Source organism: Phalacrocorax carbo, chromosome 12, assembly GCF_963921805.1.
Source record: "Phalacrocorax carbo chromosome 12, bPhaCar2.1, whole genome shotgun sequence".
Taxonomy (NCBI): Eukaryota; Metazoa; Chordata; class Aves; order Suliformes; family Phalacrocoracidae; genus Phalacrocorax; species Phalacrocorax carbo.
In genome coordinates this window covers 3,031,431-3,047,271 of record NC_087524.1, presented here as the reverse complement: position 1 = coordinate 3,047,271, position 15,841 = coordinate 3,031,431, and the positions used below count along the sequence as shown (strand labels likewise).

General features: G+C 44.2%; 1 protein-coding gene across 1 annotated transcript in view; it reads right to left on the bottom strand.

Moving 5' to 3' along the window:
• Nucleotides 1-6,219: 6,219 nt before the first annotated feature.
• Nucleotides 6,220-15,841, bottom strand: part of WDFY4 (WDFY family member 4) — a 144,442-nt gene continuing 134,820 nt past the window's right edge. The window contains exons 58-62 of the mRNA XM_064463735.1: nucleotides 13,695-13,874; nucleotides 10,740-10,922; nucleotides 10,039-10,126; nucleotides 7,734-7,845; nucleotides 6,220-6,630 (exon numbers count right to left, since the gene is read on the bottom strand). Of these exons, the coding sequence (XP_064319805.1) occupies nucleotides 6,564-6,630; nucleotides 7,734-7,845; nucleotides 10,039-10,126; nucleotides 10,740-10,922; nucleotides 13,695-13,874 (630 nt within the window). The 3' untranslated portion in view covers nucleotides 6,220-6,563. The remainder of the gene's footprint in view (nucleotides 6,631-7,733; nucleotides 7,846-10,038; nucleotides 10,127-10,739; nucleotides 10,923-13,694; nucleotides 13,875-15,841) is intronic.

Genomic DNA, 15,841 nt, shown 5'->3' with positions numbered 1-15,841 from the left:
TGCACAACACCATCACCTTTGCGGGTTTTTGCCTTCCTTTTCTGGGCTGGCATTGTCTTGGGCACAGCTGACAGCAGCTACTATGCAGCTACCCACAGCCTCACAACTTTGAGAAATTAGCTGTTGATCCTTTTGGATTATTCTCAGGAAAGAGGATGCCCTCAAGAGCTTATCTGCCTGCTAACGGTTCTGTCCTTTCACAGGGTGGGGAGCACAGCACAGAATGAGGACAACACGTAAAATACACAGGGCAAAAAAACCACACGGGGATGGGCAATAGTTATCACTTTCAAACATGGTAACTGGACATGTGTCCTCCCCTTACCGCAAAAGCAAACAAGGAGTCACAAGGTACTGCTCAGTGGTGGTACACCACTTCCTCCACCTCCGATTCTGCCTGTTGTGCATAGGAAGTAGAAGGAAAACTGCTCAGCACTGTCTGTGGAGGGATTTCTCAGGCACCCAGTTAGGAAGCTTTATAAATCTCATTCCCTTTCAGTAGTCCTGTGGGAGACAAGTAAGTGGAGAATCCTGGTCTAAGTACTCAGATCAGAGAGGATCAACAAGATTGACAGCCAGCCATTATTATTCTATATAGCACCTCTACGCCTTCAATGTTCATGCCTTGCAATGGCACTCTGCTCTCACGGGAATACATGCCCTTCAGATCCCTCAGGCAAACATAGCTACGGCCACTCCTACCCCTACTTCCTCCTTGCTTGCTCTCAAAGAGCAACCAGAGGATAGAAGAGCTCTGTCCTGCCAGGGAACTAACTCAAAAGCCAAAATTAGTAAATCACTGTGCACATGATGACGGCAAATGGCAAAGGCCATTCCTATGTATCACTATAAAAAATAACATTAATTGGGATGCTTTGCAATTTCCTGTACAACCCATAATTAGGTTAGATAAGAAACTAGCAGTGTCTAAGTGCTATAAATGTCTAAATTAAGTTATTTTGAAAGTGCTCGGCACTTTGACATTTGAGAGTTCAGAGTAATTGGAGTATTGAAATAAAATTGCTTCTGTTATTTAAAAGGTCATTATCTTTGGGTAGATATATGAGGACTATTTTCCACTCTACTGAGCCGTTCTATTTGGTTCAATTAGACCTGCTTGAGTAGATTTCTAGTGGGCCTCCTCCCACTTATCACAGTCCCAGCACTGCCACGGGGAAGGGCCTGTAAATATACAGCCCAAATACAGAGTATATATTCAGCTCATAATCGGGATCTCAAGAGCCAAGAGCTGCCCAGAGCTTCAAACAGACACCCACCACGAACACCACAGACTGCTACACCCAGCAAGGTGGCAGCTGAGCCCTTGCACAACCAAAGTCAACAAATGCCAGGTTACAGGCAGAAGCCAGCCTGCCAGCAGACATAGGCTTTGGAGTAAATCAGGATTTCACCTTCCCAACCAAATTACCTCATAGCCCGGCAGCAACTCTGGTAATTTCAATAACACTACTGGAACCCCTTGTTTACAACATGCATGGTCCCACTGCCACAATAAAGATATGCCTTTTGCTTGCTTACCAGATCTGGTGCTCTGCAACTGTGACGGTCGAAGATGGGAACTTTAAATGACTACACCTTTGCTGCGTTTTATTTTGGTTAGTCCAGCAGTGTCAGTAAATTAAGGGGATCTAAAGAGATTGACATTGGCAGAGGAGATCTAACTTGTTACCACCTCTCCACCTGAGACCGCCACAACCAGGAGACTGTGGGGAATGGACGCAGCACAGGAGTGGTCGAAGGTCACGCTCACTGTTCATTCCAGTGCCTTAATCCCTGTGCTCCCCCCATGGGAGCTGAGCATCCCACCAAAACTGGAGTAGCTATGGCAGCATGACTCTCTGTTTTCCCTCCTGGCCAGGGAACAGATGTATGAGGGAGAAGCAAAGTCCTTAGAGCCTCCTGCCCAAACTGAACAAGGAAACAATTTCTGACTGGAAACAGGGAAAGTTCCCATGCTGCTGTTGCAGTCACCTGCACAGAGGTAGCTTCTCCCCCATCAGTAAGAGCTCACAATGATCTTGCAACTGCAGAGACTCACCTGGCATCCTCAGCTCCAGCTACCCAGCCAACACGCTCAGCGTTGCTCCTTCAGGGACTGCCCTGCCCCACCAACCCTCCACATGCATAAGGCTGCAACATCTGAGCGTGAAACACATCACGTCGTCACTGAACACAGGTGCAGCTTGTCCCCATCGCAAGGCCTACATTTGCTCAGTACTCATCACAGCAAGCGTTACTCGCGGTCACCCGATGTACTGTTGAAGGCGGCCTGGTTCTGGACACCAGGTTTCTGTAAGACATTTAACTCCGGTGCAGGGAATGAGGGGGTTCCCTTTTAAAAACTTCACGTGTCAATTTTGCAGGAGCCTCCTGACGGTTGGGAAGAGCTCCGATGACAACCTGTCTGTAAGGCAAAAAGCCCAGGGAAGGTTGGCATTCCTCCACCAGCCCTGTTCCCTCTCACACCTCCCCATCAGCCTGGCTGACTTCAATGACAGTAATTGCTATGCACACATCTGAAGGGTGACACCGGTAACGCAACCACTAGTCCGATCCCTAAGTGATGAGTGTGACCATAAGCAAACAAATCATTCCAGCTACCTGCCTCAGAGGTGCTTAGTACCAAGCAGGAGGAGACAAGAGAGCTGGGATCAGGACCAGAAATTTTCGGGGCTTTTTTATCTTTCAATTTCTTTGGGATGTCCCTTCTGAAAGATAAGAGAGAAGCATGACAGGCTGCATTTTCATGCAGAAGGGAGCATATTCCTGGCGAATTGTTCTAGCTCGCATGGCTCTCAGGTAGCTTCCCTTGTGACAGTCGTGAGCGATCCTGAATGAGATGATGATCTTACCATTACCCTCTTGTAACAAGCTTTGAGATACCTGTTTGAAAAGGGCTTGGGAACAGTAGCATGTGGTGACAATTGCAGAGCAGCTTTCCTGTGGGAGTTACAGATTGGTTTGCATGGATTTCTCGAAAAAGGTTTGAGCAAATTCTTTCTTATGAGGAAGCAAAAGCCCTGCAGTGCACAGGCAGCTCTGCAAATATTGCTTCACTAGCGTTTATTAGCCAACAGAAATCAGACAGTATTTAATGCTCACTGTAACATTTACAAGACTTCTATTGCTGAAAAAGGAAGCAAGATGGTCTGTGTAATAACCAAATAACTGTGATTAAGGCATTTTAGGGTTTATGGTCCACAATTAGATTAAACTGATTTTTAAAGTCACATAAAGGTTCTGCTGTTCCACATTTCTCTTCTTGGTTTCCCTACAGGGCAGAGTTAAGAGTATGTCTTATTTCTGCATTTCTTATCCTAATGGGATTGGATTTGTTTTAAGGGTAATTCTCACCCTGAGCTACTTACCCCTTGCAAAAGTTGGTTCTGAGATAATTACAACGCTGGTGATGTTCTCACTGTGCCACTTACAGTAACAATGGAGTTATGCTGAAAATATTTGCTGTGGAATTGCTCTGCTTGCCTAATTTTTTCAAGCACATTCCAAAACTGCTACGCCTACATCCCATGCAGCTGTTAGAGAACCAGTATCACATCAGGATCCCCACTCAGCAGGCACCACTGCTGCCCCTGAGCTAACACCAAGCCTTGCGTATGCGCCAGTGAAAGCTACCTCCACTCCTAGAGCTGACAGAATTTCATGGGCATTCATCGTTTACCAAATACACAGGAAACCAACACAAATACAAACGTAGGTGCTTATAAGAGGGTTGGTTTCAGCTAATTGTTCAACCATGTATTACAAATCACTAGCAAAAACTTCATGTCACAGAGCCTTGCCTGCAGAAAAATGACCAGGTAACACTCTGCCACCGACACACACACTGGCTGTATTAGACCTAGGAAATTTTATGACTGCAACATGATTATATTTGTAATCTTGACTCTGCAAGCCAGGAGTGGTGTTTTGGGTACTTACAGTACGCATTTCTTTCCGTGATGTATCGCTCTGGGGAAAAATTCTCCAGAGCTAGAGAAAAACCAAAACTTTCTCAACCAAGCACTGGTGTACAGCAAATCACTCTTAATCAGAATTTTCACCAGGAGGAAATTGCAGCCCATTTCTATGTATTTGCCTTTTATACTATCCCAAATTAAAACTGCCTGAATGACTCGGGAAGACATTCATTCTTTACCTGCTGACTTCCATTCATACATGCACGCTCTGGATTTGTTCTCCGTGATCCAAAACAACAGCTGATGCACCTTGTCCTTCTCCTGAGGATGTGAGACAACTGATGTTAGGCACAAAGAGATAAGCCCGTTGAATCCGTGCATGGCTAGCCTACAGCTGGCTGCCTCTTGTACCAAAGTCAGGTTGAACAGGAACCATTAGTGCTGCTGCCCAGGCTGCGAAGTACGTGCCAGCGCCCGGTCTAGGAATGGGAGTAGCTGCTATTGGCAAAGACAGGCTGCGTGAAAAGGCTAAAGGAGGAGACACAATTAGCAAGCTATCAGGGGGCTTACTGGGTAGATGAAAACACAGGTAGTAAGCGTCTTTCATGGCTCTTGATCATCCTGATCCTGGTTCGGTAAAGCTGTATGCACAGTTGACCAGAGTCCAAGTCTTGCTGTCTGTGTATCCAAATCACAGCTTATTTTTAAGGAATGCGCAGAGGGGGAAAGAAAAGGAGTGTACTCTAATTTTGTTGAATTCTATGACAATTGACCTTTCCCCGGTCCTCAGGAAAAGGAAAGTCAGGCATGGCCCACCTTTGCTCCAACAGGGTTACTTTGATTGCAAAAACATTGGTGCGTTTTGGCCTGTTTTCAGAGTATATTTCACTGAGCACAGAAAGGCTAGTGTTTGAGTGAGCAAGTCACACGCTTGGAGGGTAGAAAGGATAACCAGCCAGGTCATCTGTGTAGACATAATGTAGCCTTCCTTGTATGTCTGCACCATGAGCTAGCCTCTAATGACTGCATTTTCCACAGGCAATTACCTCACACTCACTGTGGAGGTTAGACTGAGCTGCAGGGTGGGTTGCGGGGGGAACATGTCTCAGCACTCTTAAGGAAGGAAGCTGTCTGCCATGGGAAGTCTTGCTCGTTCAGCACCATAATTCAAAAGAAGAGTCACGAACAAAGCAGTGCCCTACAGGAAGAAGAAAGTTGATGGTGGTGTTAGAGGAAGACCGGTAAAGACCTGTCTTCTACTCCAGATTCTTCCTAATGATGTCGGCAAGTCTCTAGCACCAAGATTTTGGCATATAGCAGTTCCTCACGCTCCTCAGTCTCTGGCTGTCCAGTGCAGCATACACAGGGCTTCCCTCCTGCAGTGCTAGCCCGTCCCAGGACAGCCGAAGTCAGGGAATTCTCCTGGCTCTGCCTGTTCAGGGGTAGTACAAACACAAAGGCCTTCATGGCCACAGTGTCCTCCTTCTTCATCCTGGCTCCTGCCCTGACCCAGTCTGTGGTGTTCAGGAAGCTGCTCTGCATAAGCGGCTACTCAGCCGTTCTGTGCGTAAGAGAAGGTACTCAGTTTCTTTACCAGGTCAAGGAGGGGCAGGGGAGAGGGAGAGTTATCAGTTTAGCACCTTCAAATTTGCATAAAATGTTAAGGAGTTTGATTTTTCACACTTTCTCCATCTCCACTAGGGACACAAATGGCACTTAAATTTGTTACACTATGGCCTCAGCCTTCTTATACCACATATACCCACTTCCACTATGCAGGGTGATTCTGAAGGTAAAGCCTGAAGTGCCTCATGTACTGATATTCCAGAGAACAAGGCTAGGAAAGAAGGAAGTGAAGGAGGAGAATGAAAGAATATGTTGATTAGCTGTGTCAGATCTTCATCCTCACCCATTCCATGTGTTTCACCCACCTAGCTCGTTATGGAAAAAAAACAAGTCAGAGATTAGGAAACTAAAAATTGCACCATAACACGTGTTCACAGGGGGTTGGGCCCCGCTGTCAACCTGGGAATTCCTACCTTCACTTTGCCAACAAAAGAGCTTTTCAGAAGGCATGCCTACATTTTCATGCAGATTCAGGGATGGAGGAAGAGTAGGAACAGAGATATTAACATACTTGTATGTTAAGAAGAACAAAGGTGCTGCAATAAACTCACTTAAGGTCTGTTTGAAGCCTCAGTATTTTCTGATCTCATGGTATTAAAATTAGAATATGTTAATTTTCTTAAGCTACATTGCTCTTTGGCGTAATCAAGGCAGTTTTGGCATAATCAAGGCAGTTTTATTTGCTAGCTATTTTTTTTTGTGAAATACAATGTATTATGCCAAATTCAGTATCTAAAATAACATTTAAAATACAAAAGTTTTCCCGTGACAAATACTGCAAAATCGCACTGTCTATGTGCACGTCTGTCAGTGTGTCTCTCACAACTTTGGAGTCCAGTCTCTAATTTCAATCAGAGTTGACTGCAGGGTCAGTCCAACCACTCCTTTGAGATTCAGTCCCACACCATAGGCTTCTGGTTTCTCTGACTCTCTCGTGCTTTGAAGGTTAATCTCTCCATCCAAAAGGCTGAAAAAACAAAAGTTCTTGGCTATTTCTTCCTACCCATCTACAGACCAGCAGCAGACTCTTCCCCAGTCATCACCAACTAGGAGCTTGGAGGAATTTCTTGAGAAGGAAAGAAAAAGAAGAGAAAAATGTTTAAGAACAAGATCCAAATAGGAGGCTGTCTCCTGTATGTCTATCGGTTAGGAGGATGCAACATTCAGGGGAGCAGGTTATCGTTAATGTTAAATTTGAAGAACAATGAATTAGAGAAGACAAAGATTCATACTTCAAAGACCGAACTTTGAATCAGATCCAAACTTTTCTGGAGTTCAGTGGGTTATTTGTGGACAATCTAGCCAGATCAGCAGCTCTTACCCTCCACTGATCTTGAGAATCCATGAATGTTAATTAAATCTGCTGGCTAGATTCAGGATTCAGACATGTTAGCACATATTGTCATGGGTTCAGCCACTGAAATCTCTGCTGCATGCAGTGCCAAACTTTCCTACTTTCAATACATATAAGCATCACCCTCGAAGTGCTCTAAATCTGAGCGTGCAGAATATAGGAATCGCTTTAGCAGCTATCAAAATGCCAAACCTTTTGGAGAGAAACACAGCAACTCTTTTACAGTACATTGTAACATCCTGGGGTAGGAGATAATGACAGATATTACAGCCAGATGAAACAGCAGGAGGGGGATTGAATAAACTAACGTACTGCTGGCTGTGCAAACTAAGTCTAGTTTTAACAACAAAGTTGTCGTTCGGCCAAAAACTTCCTGCTTATATTTTAAGGAGAAAGCATCTCCAGTAACTCCTAGGATAGTGTTTCTTCTGTGGTGCAGAGACAGTGTAGCAGCTACTGATCTCTACAACTATTCTGGTCAAAAGCTTCTATTTCTTCTGGGTTGTTTCCTGTCTGTCCACTGACGATCCCAACATCCTTCGCTTAATAGAGTTAGCCAGGCCAGCTCCCAGAGCAACTGCATTTGGCTAAGACAGAGTGATGTGACTGAGATTTAAAAAAAGCAACCCCAAACAGCAACAAAGAACTCAACAACAAAACCCAAACCACAAAAAAAAACCCAAAACCCAGCAGTGATACAAAGTTCAGAATAAGATAAAACAACCTGCTGATTTGGGGCTGAGCAGTGGAGACCCCGAGGCTGGCGCCGTGCCCTCTGCCGGACACCAGCCGAGATGCAAAGGGAGGGACAGTACCTGGATACAGCCAGCGCTGTCACTGCTGGGCTGCTCTTACTTGGTTTTCCAGTCAAGGCAAGGCTGGGATTCAGTTCCCGACAGAGAACAAGATGTTTTCCACACTTGTTACCTGTTGTGTGGTTTAAAAATAAATATTTAGGAAGTGTCTGGGGGCAGCATGGATGGGATTGTTATTATTTACGGTCAGCAAGTTGTTACGTTGAGAACAAATATATTTAATCTCAGCCTGTGCTGTTGCAAAATAGGCCCATCCCAATTTAATTTGTGGCTATGATAGTTACATGTGCTGACGTGCGGCTGTATCAATTGTGTGCTAAATTGGATTTGTGTATTATTGCTTTCTAAATTGCATGCCTAGTTCAGCAAAATTGTTCATCAGTTTTCACTGGCTCTATGCTTAATAAGATGCCCCACAATACCTTGCTGCCAGGATATAATACAGCCCATAATTGCCTAGTAAAAAGAAATTACATAAAGCCCTGGTATTATCAACTTATCTAAATCTGCTCATAACAGAACCAATAATTAAATGCTGAGAACATTTCACATATACACACATACATACACACACGCCTAACAACGTAACTCAATCATAGTTACTTTGGTCTTTTCAATGACTGTGTTTTGTATTAATTTTATTTTCTTTAATGCAGAGAATGAGACCTGGGAATATTTGGCCATTTAAAATAATTCTAAAGTAACCTGGATGGTTTAAGGGAGCTGCTTTGATTACACCTCTCAACTCTTTAATGAGGAATGCTGGTGCTCTGTGCGTCTGTGAACATGTGCCCTTACGTTCTTGTGTGAACAGGTGTGTGCTCTATGCATCACCAGATGCCTGCTCAATGCTTGTTGACTCTGTTGCACTCCCAGGAGCAGCTTTTAAGTCCTAGTTTGGAGAACTGTTTAAGATATAAATTTTAAAAATAGCTGTAATCTCAGTTTGCTCAAAGACAGTCCTATGCAATTGCACCTGAGAAAATAGGACGTGGAGATAAACGCCACAGGAAGTTACGGGCCAGAATGTAGGAAATTTGTAAAACACATTGGAGGTTTGTACACGTAAAAAGAAGCTGCAAAATTACTACGTAGTACTAGAAGGATTTGGGAAGGAATTTTAAGTCTTTTGCTTTGATTTAAAGCAATCTAGTTAGAGACTGCAACAAAACCAAACCTGTAGCTACCACCACCAGACTATTTCACATCTGGCATCTCTGGTGTTCTTGCACCTTCCCTAGAAGCATCTGGCTCTAGCTACTCTCAGAGACATGACAAAAGGTTGGATGGGCATCTCATTTGGCATTTCCCATATGCTTCTGTATGTATAATGATTTTCAACGTAGCAATCTAAGTAATGTAGATGCCAAGTTACATGAACAGCGCTTCTGAAGATCTCAGCGGTAATGCCCAATTATTGTATAATATCTTTTTATGCAGATGTTACATCTCTAGCTCTATATTTACACAAATCGTGTGCCTAAGATTGAAGTAATAGAGAATGTCCATAATGAGGATCGCAGCAAATAAGTGGTGTAAATTATACATACTAACGCCACAATTCGTTTCTCTTGAAGATGTGCTGCGAAGATAAGCAAGCCGTGCTATTTAGGATGTGCCTTTAAAGCTCCCTGACAGGTTTCAGCTCCAGTATTTGTTAGAACAGAGAAATGAGCTTAAGTTTTTAATACATGTCAGCACCGTAGCCCCATCATCATCTTAACCTCAGCTCTGCAAGGACTCAAGGGTATTGGCTTCAGCTTGGCACAGCCTTGAAAAAACAGCTCCATGCAGTAGGGCCTGCTGCTGGCCTCTGACCAGTCTGAAGGGCCTCTGACCTCCTTTAAGGTGGCAAAGGCAACAAACTTCCCTGTGCCATCCCAGGGCAGGATCTGGCCCTGCCCACTCTGACCTTGTGCCAGGATACTTTAGTACAGGCTAATCAGCAGAGGTGCCAAGGGAGTGGGCTTTCTGGAGCCAGGAGAGTTCATTGGTTTCATAGGTTTATGCAGAAAGGTAGTCTATCAAGCCTGATAAAACCCATGACAGAGCCTATGAAGGAGCTTCCAGCTTCATCCAGACAGGATGTGCCCTTGAGACTGGTGGCTCAGGGCTGGTCTCTGTCTCTAGGGTAGGACAGTGGCTACCCACTACTGCTGCTGCTGGTTACAGTAACAGTGCACCAGTTGCCTGCACCATCTCCCCTTCACGCCACTGTGCTCACACCACCTCTTCTTCCTCACAGCCAAACAAGATCTGCAGCACACAGTCACCCTGCAGTTCACAGCCCAGCCCGTGGTCATACCCGTGTTGCCTGGCTCTTCCGTAGTGCCTCTCTGCGGTCTCAGTTCCGCAGCTTGGCCCGGGGCATTGGTGTATTCAGTCTTCCACAGCTGTGCCAGCAAGGAGGCAAAAATGGAAAAAACATGGATTATAACAATGCAACAAGAGAGAGGTGTGGCAGCCTGCTTCCCGGCAAGGGGTGGAAATTGGACTTCCGATGTCAGAACAGGATTTCGCAGTTGTCTCTCCTTTGCGCTGTGCTGGCATCACACTGGAGAAGTGCATGCGGGGAGCTGGGGGGGCTGGGGGGCTGCCACGCTGACGAGGATCCCAGGAAGCTCTCCCACCAGGCTGGAGGTGGAACCAGCAGTGAATTCCTGTTCCTGAGAAAGTGTGACTCAAACTGAGCTATGAGCCAAATCTCAGAAACCAAATTCAAACATTTTTCTGACGGGGAATGTAATGTTTGCTTTTATAACCACAACAGAATTAAGAAAGCACATTTCCAAAACTCTTCCTGAATGGCAAAGAATCCTCCGTTCAGGAGGATCAGAGTTGGTAGGAAGCAAAGTTTTTACTCTGATTTTTAGCTTAAGCCCTGTGCTGCCCTGCTAAGAAAGTGGCATGGGATTTTAGTAGCTCTGTCCCTCCATTCAGGACGTAGAATTTTGCCTCTGGCCTACAGTGAATCAGGATTCCCTTTCCTCTCCCTCATCTACCTACCCTCACCACTCCGTCTGTGCTTCCCGTGATGATGATGCTGCGTATGTCCCAGTCCATCACCTCTGCAAAGCAGCAGCAAAGAATACGGCTTTCGGGGCTGCAGGTGGTGTTAATGCTTGCAAGAAGCTGGCCATTGACTGTCCACAGATATAGGTAAGATCCCGCACAAGAGATAATATCACCCTGTAACAAAGCAGAAGGCAGTGTTTCAAGATCCTACACTCATCCTCCTCACAGCTATTCAGTGCCGATTGTAAATTACAGAGCGGTTCTGACTTAAATTCTGACTTTTGTTTTTCTTCTGGGCAGACGATTTAAACCAGAAATAGTTAAAAAATTACTTTTTTTCCTCATGAAAAATTCTGATATTTTTACATTGCAGAAACCCAAACGAACTGTCTCAGATTTAGCAAGATAATGCAGAAACAAAGGCTGTCAGGGACAGGGACTGTGCACAGGCAACACCTAGCACAGGTTCTGAGCCAGGACTAGTGCTCTTTTAAGTTTTACAAATAAGCATTCTCTTAAACAAGGACACGGTGTTCACCTGCTTAGTGCGAAGCCTTTGGTGGTTTCACAATCCTCCTCTGCCCCTCACAGGGAGCTTAATGTCATCGCATTTTTAGACTGTGCTTTGCATTTGACCAATGACCAGCTCAGCATTCTGTGAGCTGCACTTCTGATGCCGAGAGCATCTCTTGCAACTGAATCTCTCCTCTCCCTTCTGTGCAGGTGCACAGCCTTAGCACAGGCTGCACGCAAGCAGAAACCCAGGTAATCCCTTAGGGGCAAGAAACACACAGAACCAAGAGCAAATGCTGCTCTTTAAACGAATTTAAACGACCTTATCAAAAGTGCCTTTTGATCAAGTTGCTAACTGAAATTCCACCTAGCCTTTCCACCCCTGATGCGTACTAAGAACCAGCTAAATAGAACACCATCACCATAGTCATCTGATTCTGGCAAAGGCCAGCGTGCCCTTAAATGAGCAGCATGCATCTGGTTTAAATCAGCTAACACAGCACCTCACCCCTGCCTGATTTGGGGCCAGGGCTCTTCACACTTCAGGGCAGAATTCTGAAGATAATCAAACAAGGACAGTGCATTCGAAACAGAGTTGGCAATAATTAAAGAGATTATACTGCATGTGAGTACATAACGTCCAGGCATTTGTTAATGATCTACAGTGTTTCTCAGGTCTAGAGCAGGGATTTAAAACTAACTGAAATCATTAGTTACAGCAAGCTGGTACAATCCTCCTTAGCTTATAAACTTTTGGGGACAGCCTTTTTATTTTGTGTCTACGTGAACCAAACACCATAAGGTTTAGATCTATAAATGGAGCTTCTAGGTGCTCAAGCAGTATAAAAACCATCAGTCACATAACAAAGAGCTGCATAGGTTTCTTGTTTCACAGGAAAGTATGTGGTTCAGAAATTTCCTTCAAAACCTTGCTTCAAAACATTCTGGATTTTCCAGGAAAAAACCTGGCTATCAAACATGTAGTTTTGTGTCAATCAAAATATTTAATTTAGCACAATGGAAACATTTTGTTTCTATCTTCATGTTATAATATATAAATATATATAGAAAATATAAACAAAAAAGCATTTCAGAATTAAATATCCTGTTCTGCTAATGTGAAGACTTTTTTCGTCCATAGCATATGGACCCCCTCATCTTTTTTATCTTGAAGTTTCAGTCATATTTTCCTAAGGTGTTTTGCTTGTTAAACGAGCCTTTCTGCAGACAACTGTCCAATCAGTTTAACCATTTGCACTCCAACAAGCTGGATCACTCTTGCATCAATCACCAGACTGTTTCTGGCACAGACCGTCTTGGTTTTGGTCAGCTCCAGAAAAGGAGCTTCCAACTGAAAAAGCTGCTGTCGATGGTGGGCTGGTGCATAAAGGAGAGGACTCGGTCCTCTTGGGGTCTCAAGCCCATGGTCTGTGCCAGCCCTCCCCCTCATTTCTGAATACATGGCACTGCTTCAGCTGGCTTCATAAGGGATCACCAGGGTATTCGGAACTGGCCTGATGAAGCCATTGGCCATTTTACACTACCCGGGACCCGTGGGGCTGGGAGCTGAGCTGACGCTGAACAGGCTACGTAAATTCCCACCCTCAGCTGCTAACCGTCAGACTGCATGGTTAACAAAGCTCTGATATGAGATGGCTATTTTTGCACAGACTAAGTAGAGATTGTCTGCCTACTTCCTTACTGCTATGAACTGTTGTGCCTCTCCTGGTACAAGCTCTGGTACTGGATCGAACCTTGGATTGTCTGAGCAGCTGGAATCCTACTCTAGTACATTAACAGAGAGAGAAAATATAAATGTGCAAGCAAGATTTCTGGGAGGTAGAAGGTTGGAAAAAATCTTGTCCAGAGAGTTTACAGTAAAATCCAATACAGAATATTTTCCTATCAACACGCATACAATTCTGGCCAGGCACAGTCCACAACAGATGTATACCTGCTGCTATCAAGGGTCCCCCCCCACACCTGAGAGTAGAAGAGAAAGTAAAGCCAACATTGTCACCACAAAAGTGAAGGAAGCTGTCAGCTGAGGTAGCAGACGGAGGGCTAACATCGCAGTTGACTTGGCTCTGCTGCATGAATGTCAGGAGAAATTAATGAAATAATGGAGGCAATAAGGTTATGGGTGGGCCAAATCCAGGAGCTACTAGGGTAATACTTCATCCTCCACAAACTAAAAGTAGTTTAATCCTGCTATCTACCCATACAAAGATACTTCTTAGCTACTCAGTTTAAGATGTTGCTTTTAGTGCTCGCCTCTCATCATTAAGAACCCTATTAGCAATCTCTGTAGAAAGGAAAAAAAATCAATGTATCAGACTCTCAGGATGTTTTTATGTTGGGAAAAGCACCCATTAAATTATCATGAAATGTTCATGGATACATCAGAAGAAAGATGATAAATGAAGATCTTACTGTTGAATTGTTGATGGCAACAGAAGAGAGGCTTGCCTCGTGGGCAGGAAGCTGGTTTATGTACGTCAGCTGGTTCAGGTCCCAGATGATGCAGGTTCTGTCATCGGATCCGCTCACAAAGATGCTGTAGGTCACAGATGCTGCAAGGCAGGTCACTGCCTGAGTGTGCCCATACAAAGCCTGGTGGGGGAAAAAGCAGCCAATAAACCACAGCAGAAGGTGGCTGATTTACAGGGGAACCACAGTCCTGCTGTCATTTGCCTAGTAAGAACAAGCAACCTAGTCATTCTTTGGACAACTGAAAAAGGTATGAGGGGTAAATCCCAAAGGATCTTCTAGAAGCATCCTCGTCCTCAACTTGTGGTTGAGGAAAATTGAGTCTCCAGAGATTAAATGATTTGCCCCAAGCTGCACATTAACTCAGAGCCCTTGGTACACGTTTCAGACTCTACGACAGTGCTTTGTGCTCAGCAACAAAACATTGCTTTTCACTTCAGTCCATGCAGTTTTAAGTAAAATGTATGCTTGGAAATTACTATTTCTCAATATTTAAATAAAACCCAACATTTTGAAACAAAACTTATCAGGTTGTATTTCAGTAACCTTCCAGTCTTTTCTTTCTGTTTTTCTGAACAAGTATTAATATTTTTTCTAGTTCTAGCTAAAAAGAAAAACAGCATTTGGGGATAATTTTTACTTTAAAGCCATATAAAAATTCCTTTCTCTTTCATCATTATCCAACATCCTTTTTTTGTTTGTTTGTTTTATAGGTTCTAGAGACATTGTCCAGTTTCATTTAGCTTTAAAGAGTTTTATTTAAGAAGTTTACACTTTAGGCTACTCAATAGCACAGAGAGAAATCATGGCTAGAAGTATACTGATGGCAAGTGTTTAATGCAGCATTCTGGAGTGACAGCAGTATACATTTCTGCTGCATAACCACCAAGGGAAGTAAGGCCTGTAGGGCAACAGAGGAAGAGTCCTTCACAGCTTTCCTAAAAGGCCTTTCAGGCCTCCATTTTTAGCTGCCTTACTGTGAAAAATCAGACCGACCAGTTTTTAATGTTGGTTTTAACAGTCAATGCATTTTCCCTGCTGGCTTTCTCTACACGACATAATTAGCACACCTTCAGGCTCTGTCTCAGTTCAGCATGGAGCAGGAGAGCCACATGTCCCGGGTGATTTTTGCAAACACATCTTATAGGCTTTTCCAGCGTGTGACTGAGAGCCTGAACTCTTGCTGGCTAACATGTGCTGCCACTTGCCAAGGTTACTAGGACAACGGTATTCAAACATTAATCCACTGAAGAAGCTGAGCTGCAACAGGCTATGTACTACTGAAGGTGACCTGCAACTGCGAGAGACAACCTTTAGCTTATGATTTATTCCACACACTAGAAATGTTGACTAAAAATCCTGGCACAAAATGGGGTCTCCAACAGTCATTTTCAGTGGTCAGAAACAGTCAACTGAGATTAGAAAAGGAGGCTCAGCAATAGCTTTGGACTGGCTGTAGAACAGTCTCTTTACAAAGGACTGGGCGAAACCCAGTGCCTGTGCTTGAGAAGTGCACAAGAACTCTGCAAAAAGGGCTGGGATAGGGCGGGTTCAAGGGCTCCAAATTTCCTCTTCTTCCTCCAAAGCATGAAAGAACATATACCTGCTGTGACAAACTGCCAAGTCAAGCTAAGCTAAGCTCCTGTGAAAGTTTTAATAAAACACTTTTTTTTTTCTTTTTAACCCAGAAAGACCCTACCTGGCAGTGAAGTGCTTTAAATACAAGCTGAATGTGGAAGAGAGGGCTAGACCTGAGACCAGTTATAATCTCAGCTTCAGTGCACAAGGGTCTCAAAGCATATTCATGCAAAAACCGTCACATACTTTTAGCTCTCTACCGTCTTCTCATTATTGCTCTGCAAAGACTGACAGGTTTTCCCTTAATGGGAAATATCCTGCAGCATATCTGCAGTAAGAACCGTGAGGCCTGTCTCCAGAGTGAATTCACAAATATCAAGAGACAAAAGATGACCAGTTTCACTGTAGGAATGTGTAGTTCATGAAAACTTAAACCAAGTTTGACCATCCAACTTAACTGGCTAACACAGACACAGACGCTTCACAGGCACACTCAGCAGCTCCCTGAGAGG